Source organism: Cupressus sempervirens, chromosome 7 (assembly GCF_028749045.1).
Source record: "Cupressus sempervirens isolate cs-2001-9-10 chromosome 7, ASM2874904v1, whole genome shotgun sequence".
In the NCBI taxonomy this organism is placed as follows: domain Eukaryota; kingdom Viridiplantae; phylum Streptophyta; class Pinopsida; order Cupressales; family Cupressaceae; genus Cupressus; species Cupressus sempervirens.
Genome location: NC_143124.1, coordinates 912,804,977 through 912,818,018, shown reverse-complemented (window position 1 = coordinate 912,818,018; position 13,042 = coordinate 912,804,977). Strand labels below are relative to the sequence as shown.

The window sequence follows — 13,042 nt, the reverse complement described above, 5'->3', positions numbered from 1 at the left end:
GAGAAACTTCTTTGATAGGAGTACTTGAAGCTTGAGAAGACTTAGGAAGAGTAGAAAGTGGAAGGGAACATGGAGTGGTAGAACAAGAAGATGGAAGACTTTGATCTTGACAAGGAACTTTGGATAGCATAAGTGTAGAGTTTTCCTCTTGATTTTCAATAGGCTCAACATTGGAAGTAACAACACTATTTTTAATAACCTTAAGGGAAGTATCATCTTTGGAAGGAGCAAGTGTACTAAGGTCATTTTTATTGTCAATCAGCTCAGTGGTGCAAGCAGTATCTTGATCTTGCTTAGGAGAAGACTTAAGATATGGTGGACTGAATGAGAAAGGGTGTAAGGGATCAAAAGAACCATGAAACGTATCAGAGACATCGTGAAAATAATTGGATGACATTGAGGGTATGAAGCCACTGCTAAGGAGAAGGAAGCATGTTGGAATTGTATGGAAGACTTTGGAATAGATGATGAAGGACTAGTTGAAGTAGGCTTTATAATGCATGAAGGTGTAGGCTCTTTAGGTTTAGCATTGTCAAAAGTATTTGCAGCCAAGTGAAGGTTAGATTGAGTTTCTTTAAGAGGTAGCCCTTGAGGATAACTATAAGGAACTGCATGAAAAGCATTAGGATCTTTTTTGGATGAAGGATTTATAGAAAATTTGAGAGACTCAGAATCTTTAGGGGAAGTATGGATAGTGGAGGAAGTAGAAGATAGAAGAGAACCATCATGAGACAAAAGTTCAACATTAACATGATCTTGCTCAAGAGTGTAATCTTTGTTTTCAACATGAGGATTTTGAGAAGAGAAACTCTTGTGGCATTGATGTTTTATTTCAGCTAAAAAAAATGCTTTCTCTTCTTCAAAAAATGCAGATTTTTCATTTAGGTATTGTTCACAAAATTTATCAACGTTCTTTTCAAGATTTGAGTCATATGGATTCCGATTAGTATCTTTCTGTGACTCATCCCCTTTAAGAATAAAAATAGAATTGGAAGGACTTTTAGGATGCGTAGGAATATAATAGTCATCATCATCATAATCATTGTCACTATAGTCATTATAGATAGGCATATCCCAAGACTTTTCATGTTGCTCATTATCATATGTCTCAATAAGAGGAACATGACTCTTGGTAAAAGTAGAAGAAGAATGATATCATAAAGAAGAGGTAGGTGAAGACCTAAATAAATGATATTTAGGAGAATCATGGTAAGACTTGGAATATAAAGAATGTGAATGATATTTAGAAGAATCATGATAAGACTTAGAAGATGAAGAATGTGAATGATATTTAGAAGAATCATGATAAGACTTAGAAGATGAAGAATCTGATCGATATTTAGAAGAATTGTGATAAGACTTAGAAGATGATGAATTTGAACAATATTTAGAAGAATCATGATAAGACTTAGAAGATGAATAATTTGAATGATATTTAGAAGAATTAGGATAAGACTTGGAAGATAAGGAATATTTGGAAGAAGGATATTGTGATATGATCTTGTGTATGTTCCTAACAAGAACATCTGATTTCTTCCCTTTTTCAATCATTTATGCCATAAGGTTAGCATCCATATATCTATTGTAGTAACAACACTTTTCAAATTTAAGAAGGAGGTTGATTTCATCTGAGCTCAAATGAGGATCCCTAAAAATATATTCAAGATCCATGGTTCTAGAAGAAGAAGAATCAAGTATGGAAGCAGTGAAAGGGTGAATAGAAGAAGGTAGACTATATGATAATAGGAGGAACTGAATCAAGAAGACATGAAGAAGAGGAAGAATGGAAATGGGAGATTAGAAAGACATGGAAGATGAAGAAGAAAGAAGACCAAGAGTCATTTTGTGAAATTTGATACCATTTGAGTCATTTGAATTTTGAGCAACATGTAATAGCACTTGTAACCATCATGAAAGAAAATTTACTAGTTGATAGGATAACCCTAAGAAACGTTGGTACCAAACTAGGATAGAAAAAGCACTCACTTGTCGAAAGAGAAATGATAAGATAAAATATTGCAATAGGTGTAAACCAACACTGCCACAGAGGTGCCCACAACTTTGGGTGAAAACCCTAGCACATATGGACTAGGAGGATGATTTACTCAAATTATAAATAATTAAAATTGAATTTTGATGAAAGTGGATGGACAAGAGATTACTAAGACTCTCCAAGTGTACTATCAAAGGATCCAAGGTATATCTTTCTCAACAAGGATGGTCTCTAACTAACCGAATCCAGACAATGTTTCTTGTGAAATCAATGATTATTAATTCAAGAGGTCAAAGCACAATAACCTAAGGTGCAAATAGGCTTTTAACAATAGGGTAAGTAGCCTAATTCAAATTGGATCAACCTAGGAAGATTGAAAATAATAGGACAACAAAGTAGTTTGATCATAAAGTCTTGACTCAAGAACTCAGATTTTGTTCATTTTAAATGTCCAACTAGATGTATTGATAGATTTTTAATCATGAACCAAGCACACAAGACATCAACTAGGGATTTCAAGAAAATGTCTTCAAACAATGAGCAAGGGACAGAGCAACCTTGCACATGAACAAGAATAGTGTCGTGTAACGCCCCGCCAAGGGATCCAAAAGAATTAACCTAAAGTTTCACTAAGTTTGCTAAACATTTTTTTTTTAAAGTAAGAAAGTATAACATACACATCAAACACATAGTAACGGAAGCAATAACATGTAATCATCGACAAACATACATTGCAAGTTACATTTCTTAAAAAATCCCAAGACGTTGAGTCACGTTTAAATTTAATTAATTCTAAGTCTAACAACTATCACATACATATGAAAGAATAATCAGAAGTCCCATGTCCATATTATACATTTGTTCCGAATGCCTCTTGGCAAATTAATTCGAAATGCTCAATCATCCACTGTACATGTCACAGGGTATGAAAGGCTTAAAAGAATATACATATGTAAAAATAGAAATGCATCAACCTCCACGAATCATGATACAAAGTGCAGTAAAGATATATATAAAACTATTCACCATACATGATACATCCATACATCCATAATGATAAAACATCTATCATAAAATCTAACCATCCATCATAATAATCCAAGAACATAGTGAAGATAAAGGCCAATCACAAAAACTCCAGCCACGGTGACCACGAAACAGATCTCAATGGTAAGAGTAAAAAGCACTACCACCCGACCGCGTGGAACCTAAATGGTCCACTCCCACCGCACTGAGGAGATAGTCTCAAGTCCCAAATCGGATAACAAAACCTATAATCATAAATACTCTCTAAGTCCAGGAAATCCTATAAGTATGCTAACTCAAGGGTTCCTAAAAAGATCGACATCTAAAACCGAGAGGTACCACAAGACACGTAGGAAACCTACTATGCAAGCGGGAAAGTGTCATCGCAAAAGTCATGTAGAAGTTACCCGAGCAATCCCTTAGGAATCCTGGTTCCCTACTGATCCCTGCGGCCACTAGTATCCTCTCGTACTGACGAGGCATACTACAGAATGCAAGGTCGTAACCAAGCATTCTCTCTACCCCATCCTAGTCTGTACTAGCACTCAAGGCATGGGAGAGAACATACAATTATCTTGTTAGGTTCATTTTCTCTCATTTAGTGTAAATGTTTTCACTTATTAAAACAACTTACAATGGGTTACTCCAGGCAGCCTCTTAGGGCCCCGATCCCCGGGCATATGCACCGAGTTGTGGTGCCAAAAAGGTGACAAGCCTTTTTTTTTTTTTCATTTTTCAATAGCGCGCACGCGCTATTGTGCGTACGCACTATGGTTCGGGTTACCCAAACCATAGTGCGTACGCGCTATAGTGCGTACGCACAATAGCGCGTATGCGCTATAGTGCGTACGCACAATAGCGCGTATGCGCTATAGTGCGTACGCACAATAGCGCGTACGCGCTATTAAAAAGAAAATTTTTTTATAAATGATGGGCTGCACACCCGCGGCCCATCATATTAATAGTGATTTTTACTGTTTATAAGGGCAATGCGCACGTGAGTTGGAAAACAATTCATTTTCAACATCCCTTGCCAATATGCCTCCTCGCCGACAAAACCCAAGATCACCAGCACGCCGACGCCGACGCCGTATATAATCTAAACTTGACTTTGCATTATTTTATATGTTTTTCATATTGTTTTATAGGGTTTTTACAATTTTTATTTAGATTTGTTTATTCATTTGGATTTCAATTGATTCTTTATCAGGAAATGTCCATAATCAACTGAAAAATCCACAAAACCCTCAAGAACCTGAAGAACCTCAAAACCAAAATCCACAAAACCCTCCTGAAGAACAACAAATTCCACAACCCGAACCAATTCCAAGACCTCCACCAGGTACACAAGAAAATATATTAAATGAAATTGAGATAGGCAAAATTGAATTAGAAGGACTCATTGGTCGGTTGAAACAAGCTAGACAAACCAATCCAATGAGGGCTCAATTGGCATCATCCCTCGAATCCATTAAGACCCAGATAGCTTCAGTTACTGGTTAGTTAGAAGTTTGGCGGGTTAAGAGGGAAGAACAAAAAATATTTTATGCAAATAAATTGTCATATGAAGATGTTAAAAAAAAAGAAATACCAAAAGGTTCAATCTGTGCATTATTTAGAAAACCCGGTGAGCAAAATACTGTTAGAGAGGGTACTAAACGGTTCCCCATCCATTGGTGTATACATGATGCTATGAGAAATCATTTTTGGGATAGATGGTGGATGGTTTTTGATGCCCCTCCTTGCAACAATCATAAGGTCCCAATGTATTTTTTGAAAAAATTGTATTGTGAGTTTGTCCTTGGGGAGATCCCCAATTATTTTGATCTATTAGACTCCCAGGGTAGAGGTGGGGGGTCATCATTCGAGAGGCCGAGAGCACGTCGTGACCCTAATGTAGTTAGGGCACCTGTGGTCAAGCCACAGCGTGAGCATGTGACTATTCCTTCAGTTGTGAAGGAACATGTAGAGGCTAGCACTCTAGGGACCATTAATGCTTTGACGCAGACCCTCATCCATTCCACGGGCCCATTAGTTGAGGGGGAGCCTTCTATGCATCGTAGTCACATGTGCACTTCATGCGGATCCCTATGCACATTTGGCACTCATGCTGGAGATGCTGCGGATGATGGGCTCGTCACTGATCAGTTCTTGAACGAAACATTTGGCATTGACACACAGGTAAATTACAATTATAATTTACTAATTTGATCACATTTCATATGTATAGTGAATGATTAATTAATTAGCATCTATTGACATTGTTCAAAATTCAGGGTCAGAGTGTTGCCGAGCCTAGCAGCGATGCTCCGGCCCCATTTTTTGTCCCCTCCACGAGTCCAGAGGTATGTATCGATTTAATCATTTAAATTAATACATATATTTATTAAGTTATCATATTAAGGATTGACAAAAAAAATTATGCATGTGCATCAGTTCTCCACAGGACCCTCAAACTTTAGTATGGACTCAGAGCATAGACATCGTACGAGCTTCGTACAGGTACAGTTGTTTCATGTTAATTTAATTCATTTGATTATATTTGTTTCATGTTTCATGTTACATGTAACGTGTATTGTATGACATGCAACTCATGACGTCGGACACACCTCCTCATCTCCGACAGTCTGTTGATCATGGAGTGGCCGCAGCTATGGCTAGCTCACAGCCATTGATTGAGGTATGAAAGAATTTTCTCCATTTTAGTTGTTGTTTATAATAGTTAGTCTCAAAATTTCTAATGTTATTTATAAGTGATTATATTTATTGAATTTTTGTAGGGTCTCGTCACGCCTGATCATCCACGAGCCTTCGAGGTGGACGTACAGAGTGACTATTTGATGGCGGTAAGAAAATAATTGATTTTGTGTGTACATATATTTGATTTCAATGTATAATAAATACTGATTCATATCTACTTTGTTTGTATCAGCTCGAGTTGGAGAAGAGCCTCAACAAGAGGACGAGCGAGCATGTCAGGAGGACCCTATCATCTCCACCATCTCCCTCGACATGACGACAGAAGACGTCAAGAGATTTGTTTCCTTCCCCTCGTGGGAAGGAAAAGATATAGTTGATCTAGACATATATATATATATATAGGCATCAGTGGACATATTCGATACACATTTGATGTATATGACATTTTATATTTGATGTATGACATTTATTTGATGTATGACATTATTCGACTTATGACATTATTGGTTAATATATGATATGTTTGTTCATATGCGACATTATTGGTTATCATAATATATTATGTATTTGTTAATGTACATGACATTATTGGTTATCATTTTATATTATATGTTTGTTCATGTATGACATTAAATAAGATATGTTCGTGTATGACATTAAATTAGATATGTGCATGTATGACATTAAATTAGATATGTTTATGTATGACATTAAATTCAATACCTAATATGTTCGAAACTTTGATAGAATATTGAGTAACAATAAAATTTATCACTGTTTAAGCATAAGTTAATCATTTGCAATAGGTCATTGTCATATGATTTATGATCTTGTTCATGCTTAAAGTTTTCCTTCTCTATCATTTGTTTATCAAGTTTAATTCAATACCTAATTAGTTTGAATTTTTGATACAATATTGATTAGCAATAAACTTTATCAGTCAAGATCGATTAGGACCTCCTGGCAATAAACTTTATTAGGCAATATTCGTGGACCTCCAGGCAATTGGTCACCTAAATGAGAACCTTCAGATTTATTAGGAACTCCATGAAAGAAATCAGTAGCTTGAGAAGCTCTCCATTTGTTAAGCTTCAATACATAACCACCATTCTTTATCATCAATTAAAAAATGTCAGAGATAGTAGAGAAAAGATGGATTATTTGCAAAAAAAGTCATTTTAAATATCATAAATGTAACATAATCACTGATAGTTTTTTGTGTTTTCATACATTAATGATTGTAACATAATCACCAGTTGATTGGAATGCGTTGTTATTATTCTATAGTAACTAGATTAAGGTAAAAATAAAAGTGTAATAAATAGTTGTTATTATTCTTACATTGTTGGAAACAGGAGCAGCGTGAAGGATCTCTGATATTTTCCAAAATGGTGTTCCCAAATGCACACAATGCCACCAAAGACTCCAAACTTGGATTTACCTTCACCAATTGTTTCCTCCACCTCTACACACCTTAAACAACTTCAACCAATATGTTTCTAAGGTTTCCAAACCCAAAAATCTTTAGTAGATACAAAAAAAGAGGAAGAGGGATTCTTTTTTTAGTTTTGTAATAATGGTAGAGGGAAAATTATAAACATTTTTTTCATTTTTAGATTGGGCTTTCTGCGTGAATAAGAACGATAGTTTGTGAATTGTTATCTTTTATCAGAGAGGAGATGCAATATATTTCAAATCTTTGTATTTAAATATATTCATTTGAGATGTGTTGTTCTTTCTACCAGTTTGGTTATCTCTGATAAACTTTATAGAGTAAATTGTGTTTGTGCATATAAGGAAAACTTTGAGTTTCATGTATCACACAATCTAAAATAAATCATTTTGATCTTTCCCCTTGATTTGCTGATTGTGAATATTTAATTTAGAATCTTTGAGTTCTTAGTTTGTATTTTCTTATTTGTAAATTCTCTCATCTACCTCATGTCTATGGATAGATGATAGCTTGTCTTCTGTGCCTTCCGATTAAAGGCATACCATCAATGTTATTCATTGAATATCCTTTGAGGGAGCTGTAACTTTATATGCAAGATATATCATTATTGGCAATCATAAGAAAAGACTCAATAACAACACATTGCTTAAGTTTCTTCAAAAATATACCAAGCCCAAAGAGCCATTTTGCATTATAAACTTATGGTTGCAACATTTTGGCATCATTTGGAATGAGCTAGTTCGTATTGCCAACACCAAGATCCACCATCTCAAAAAAATTAGTTACGCCTTTGACAAGAGAATGGTTGGGGAAAGACGTGTTTAGAGTGTTATCTTTGTAGTCTAAATATAGGCTCACTAAAATTTCATCTACAATGAATACACTTCCAAGTTCTTCTTCAAAGATAAATATCTCCAACACCAAATAAGTACTAAGCACTTCATCCTCGTATTCCACTTGGAATAATTCCATTAATCCTGTTATGGGATGGCATAAAAATGTATAAACCTTCTTCATATTTCTTTTGAATGTCTTCATGATCCTCCAATGCTTCTAGTAGCAACCTTTCTTCTTGATTTGGTGTATAATCAAATGAGAAAGCCTCATATTCTATCTGTCTGTTAGGGTGAGGAATATCTTTTATCTTCTCTCCATCAATCCCTTCTTGCTTGTGTTGATCTATCAAGTTTCTTGGATTAACATCAATGGTTGGAATGATATTAGAAGCTTCAAATATAAAAGAATCAAATTCTAGAAAAGGGGCATCCATTGACAAACTTTCATGAATTTTATTATCAACAAGTTCCTTCTCAATAGGAGAAACAGCTAAGAAAGTCACCAAATCAGTTGGCTAAGAGATGTGTTCATTGTCATGTTCAACATGCAAATGATAAGCTCCTGCACTGTTAGAAAATCTCCCTTCAACAACATGAGGTGTTTGAAAGTCTCTTTGATTGAAAATCATTAAATTTTTATAATGAAAAAGAAAGGGGGATGAAGGTTTTTCTTCTTTCTTTTCAACCTTCTTTTGTAAAGGCATCTTTTTGGGATAAAGATTATGATAATTTTCAGATTGTGTTGCCTTCACATAGCTTGAATTTTTATATTTCATTCTACTAATCAGCATAGCATCATCTATCTTTGCAACTTCCTTTTTAGCATCTTCCAAATTATGCATTTCTTGGAGCTTTAACTAGAATTTAATTTCAATTTCTAAAGATACACAATTGCTTATTTTCAGTTGGTTAATAGGATGGAGGAATTTTTCTAGTACATCTATTGAATCTATATACAAAATCCCTCATAATTTCACTCTTCCTCATTTGAATTTGAAAGAAATCTATTAATAACTTGCCAACATCAGCTGTAGGCTTAAATATCTAAATAAATCTTACCTTGAGATCATTCCAACAAGTGACACAACCATCCTACAAATTCTAAAACCATTTAGCAACACTCTCAATAAAGCCATGAGAAAATAATCTGATGAAGACATCCTCTTCTTGCACGCCAAGAATTCCACAAGCAATTGTAACTTCTTTGATGTGGTCATCTAGATCTTGTATTTTTCCTCCATCAAGTGTTGGGATGATTTCTCTTGACCCTTGGGTAAAGATGAATACTAGAAAAAGCAAAGGGCCCAATATGAGCTTCCCATGGTTCTCTCGCAACCAAATCCATTGTATATAATGAAACCCTCTATTCAAATATTATACAAGATAAAATATAGAGTCACCAATTTCGCATGAATAAAGGATAGCTAAGGATATCTAATCCTACACTGATCTTTGTTTTTGAATCCCCAAAAAAGCTACCAAAAATTTGTTAGTGAACATATTTGTCTCCTTCAAAAATGCTCACAAGCTTAACTCCATTAACCTCTCATGGATACAAATAAGCCACAACATTTGGATAAGTGTAAGATGGTCACTTCCCTCTGAATTGGCGTGCCTGAGATATGCCCCATCAAAGATCGCAACCCTATGGCATTTAGTGACCCTTAGGGACATTTCGGATTGGCGTTCCTGAGAACGTTTGAGTATTGAAGGGGATAGGATGAGGTTGGGGATAGGGTTTACCTGGCCACTCGGAGCTAACGGAGCAGACAGTTCGATCCCATGATGAAAGGTGAGAGAGATTTGGCAATTGGCAACTTTGTACTGGCCGACACTGCAAGTTTCAGCATCACCCGAGATGGCATTGTAAAACAAAAATGGAGTGTGATCTCCAAAAAGTGAGAGATTTTATTTTAGGTCTCCGCAACATGGTCCTGTAGGAACTAGAATCACATCCATACCTCGCACGAGCTCCGAGATATGCCCCGTCAAAGATCGCAGCCCTATGGCATTTAGTGACCCTTAGGGACATTCCAGATTGGTGTGCCTGAGAACGCTCCAGCACTGAAGGGGATAGGACGAGGTTGGGGATAGGGTTTACCCAGCCACCCGGAGCTAACGGAGCAGACAGTTCGATCCCACGACAAAAGGTGAGAGAGATTTGGCAGTTGGCAACTTTGTACTAGCTGACACTGCAAGTTTTAGCATCACCCGAGATGGCGTTGTAAAACAAAAATGGAGTGTGATCTCCAAAAAGTGAGAGAGGTTATTGTAGGTCTCTGCAACATGGTCCTGTAGGAACTAGAATCGCATCCATACCTTGCACGAGCTCCGAGATATGCCCCGTCAAAGATCGCAGCCCTATGGCATTTACTGACCCTTAGGGACATTCTGGATTGGCGTGCTTGAGAACGTTCCAGCACTGAAGGGGATAGGACGAGGTTGGGGATAGGGTTTACCTGGCCACCCGGAGCTAACAAAGTAGATAGTTTGATCCCACGACAAAAGGTGAGAGAGATTTGGCAGTTTGCAACTTTGTACTAGCCGACACTGCAAGTTTCAGCATCACCCGAGATGGCGTTGTAAAACAAAAATGGAGTGTGATCTCCAAAAATTGAGAGAGGTTATTGTAGGTCTCCACAACATGGTCCTGTAGGAACTAGAATCACATCCATACCTTGCACGAGCTTCGAGATATGCTCTGTCAAAGATCGCAGACCTATGGCATTTAGTGACCCTTAGGGACATTCCGAGATTGGCATGCCTAAGAATGTTCGAGCACTGAAGGGGATAGGACGAGGTTGGGGATAAGGTTTACTCGGCCACCCAGAGCTAACGGAGCAGACAGTTCGATCCCACGACGAAAGGTGAGAGAGATTTGGCAGTTGGTAACTTTGTACTAGCCGACATTGCAAGTTTCAGCATCACCCGAGATGGCATCGTAAAATGAAAACGGAGTGTGATATCCAAAAAGAGAGAGAGGTTATTGTAGGTCTCCAAAAAGAGTGTTTAAAAATACAAAAACAGCGGGGGGTCCTTTGTATGGTTTGGCAGTTTGACCGTTAAAACGAGAAATTGTCCTAGTAGTAAGTGCTGGTAACGGTTTTGAAATTTGATTGTTGAGTGTTGAGAAACCTCAAGTTTGGGATTTTTCTTGTTGTTTTGAGTCTATAATAACCATTTCCATCTGAAAATTTGAGTGTTGAAACCATTTAAGAAGTATTTGCATAGTTTTCCCTAAAATTTGAGTGCATAAAAAGGGGTATGTGATTGCTCCCAAGGTGGATTTAGTGTTTTCTCCAAACAAGAGTTGCATTTTATGTTTGAAGTCATCTAATATAACCAAAGTGAAGGCGTTTGAACCATTTTGGGGTTCTAGAGACGTTGCAAAGTAAGAGTTCTAGAAAGCCCTAGGGTAAAGGGGCTAGAAAGGAGGGTTTTATAAAAACCATTGTAAAGTTGATCATGAGACCAAAAAAATAGAAGAATCCTTGCATTTGAGTCATGTATTAAGACTTTTTGGGTCATGGGAGTTCCAAAAGTCAAGGGATTGTGAGTTGCTTTGTAAATGGCCTCAAATTAGGCCTAGTTGGCAGACTGAAATAGCCAGTTTTGAGTGATATTTTACAAAACAAGTGTAGTTGGTTTTGGAGTATATTTTAGTGTGAGGAAAAGGGTATTTTAATCACCCAATAGTTTAGGAAGTTCTGTGAAATTTTTTGGAGAAAACATCAAATTAGTGACTAGCAAGGGCTAGTTGGAACAAGCCTAGAAGAGGCAAAATTGAGAAAGTGTAAGAGATGAGTTGCTGAGAGTGTGCAAGGAGTTGGAACATGTTTGATGAGATGTTTTGAGATGATCCAAGGTGTTGAGGCCATGGTATGATGCCAAGGATGAGTTTTGGTACTTGCATAAGGTGTTCCAACCAAGCTACAAATGCATAGGATAGGACCTTGTAAGGTACTTGCAAATTATGGTTCTAATGCCGACAAAATAGAACTCCCACCAAACTTGGAAATTTACCTTATCTTTAATGTCAAGGACTAAGTTCAATATAAAGGGCCTACATTCATAGAAGGACAAACAAAATCAAAGGTTGAAAAAGTCACTATCCCATTATAATCTCAGCCAAAAGCTGAAAAGGTTATGGATTCAAGAATCAAGAAGAAGACTTGTCATGGCACCTATATGGAGCATCTTATCAAATGGAAGGATCAACTAGAATCTGAAGTAACATGGATAGATGAGAGTAATTTTGGAAAGAAAGGTATTCCTTCAGATTTATCCACCATGAGTTCTTTGTCACATGGGGAGAATGGTGCAAGAGCACCTAGTGAGTTTGAAAATGATGATGCAACTACTGTAGATGATGCAAATATTGATGAGTTGTAAAGCGAGGGGGAGGAAATCACTATTGAATCCTTCCTAAAAATCAATGGCTTATTAGATGAACCAATTAACACTTTGTTGAAGAGTAATGGACAAAATATGTTCAATGCTCTAATCCCTAGATTAGGAAATATTCTTACTTAATAAGTGTAACCCCAAGCATTGTCACCATAGTTGGCAACACATGGTGAGAGTCCCAATCAACTAGTGAAAAAAATGACTAAGTTGATGGAGTTGAATCCTACATTACACACATCTCCTAGTAGTGGATAGGAGGATGTTGGGATTGGGAGCATAACACCTATTCCCTTTCCCAGTTTTATGGACAATTGATGGGAACTCAAGTAGATGGGAGAAATTCCAATTTTTTTGAAGCGATAAAGTTTTGTGATGTATTTAGAATATCTAAGATAGACTTATTTTTTATGTGAACTAAACCATTCTTACATTACTATTTAAATGTATTTGTATTGTTATAATAGTTTGATTGTTGGTCATGGTGTACTACTAGCATACCTAAAATTTTAATTAATTTTTTTGGTAAATTAAGTCGAGAGATATCTAATTTAAAATATGTAAAGTTTAGAAATATAAATAGTTCATCATAGAAATATTATAGAATTAATTTATTTTAAATAATAGAAA

General features: G+C 36.4%; 1 protein-coding gene and 1 long non-coding RNA gene across 2 annotated transcripts; both read left to right on the top strand.

Moving 5' to 3' along the window:
- Window positions 1-4,783: 4,783 nt before the first annotated feature.
- On the top strand, window positions 4,784-5,602 carry LOC149550480 (uncharacterized). The gene is made up of 3 exons (XM_089794477.1): window positions 4,784-5,200; window positions 5,296-5,364; window positions 5,456-5,602. Exons 1-3 carry the CDS (start codon window positions 4,784-4,786, stop codon window positions 5,600-5,602), a joined length of 633 nt encoding a protein of 210 aa, XP_089650603.1.
- A 10-nt stretch (window positions 5,603-5,612) lies between these two features.
- LOC149550479 (uncharacterized) lies at window positions 5,613-6,258 on the top strand. The gene is made up of 3 exons (XR_016354524.1): window positions 5,613-5,699; window positions 5,800-5,865; window positions 5,952-6,258. It is a non-coding gene; the product is annotated as an uncharacterized LOC149550479 (long non-coding RNA).
- The last annotated feature ends 6,784 nt before the right edge of the window (window positions 6,259-13,042 follow it).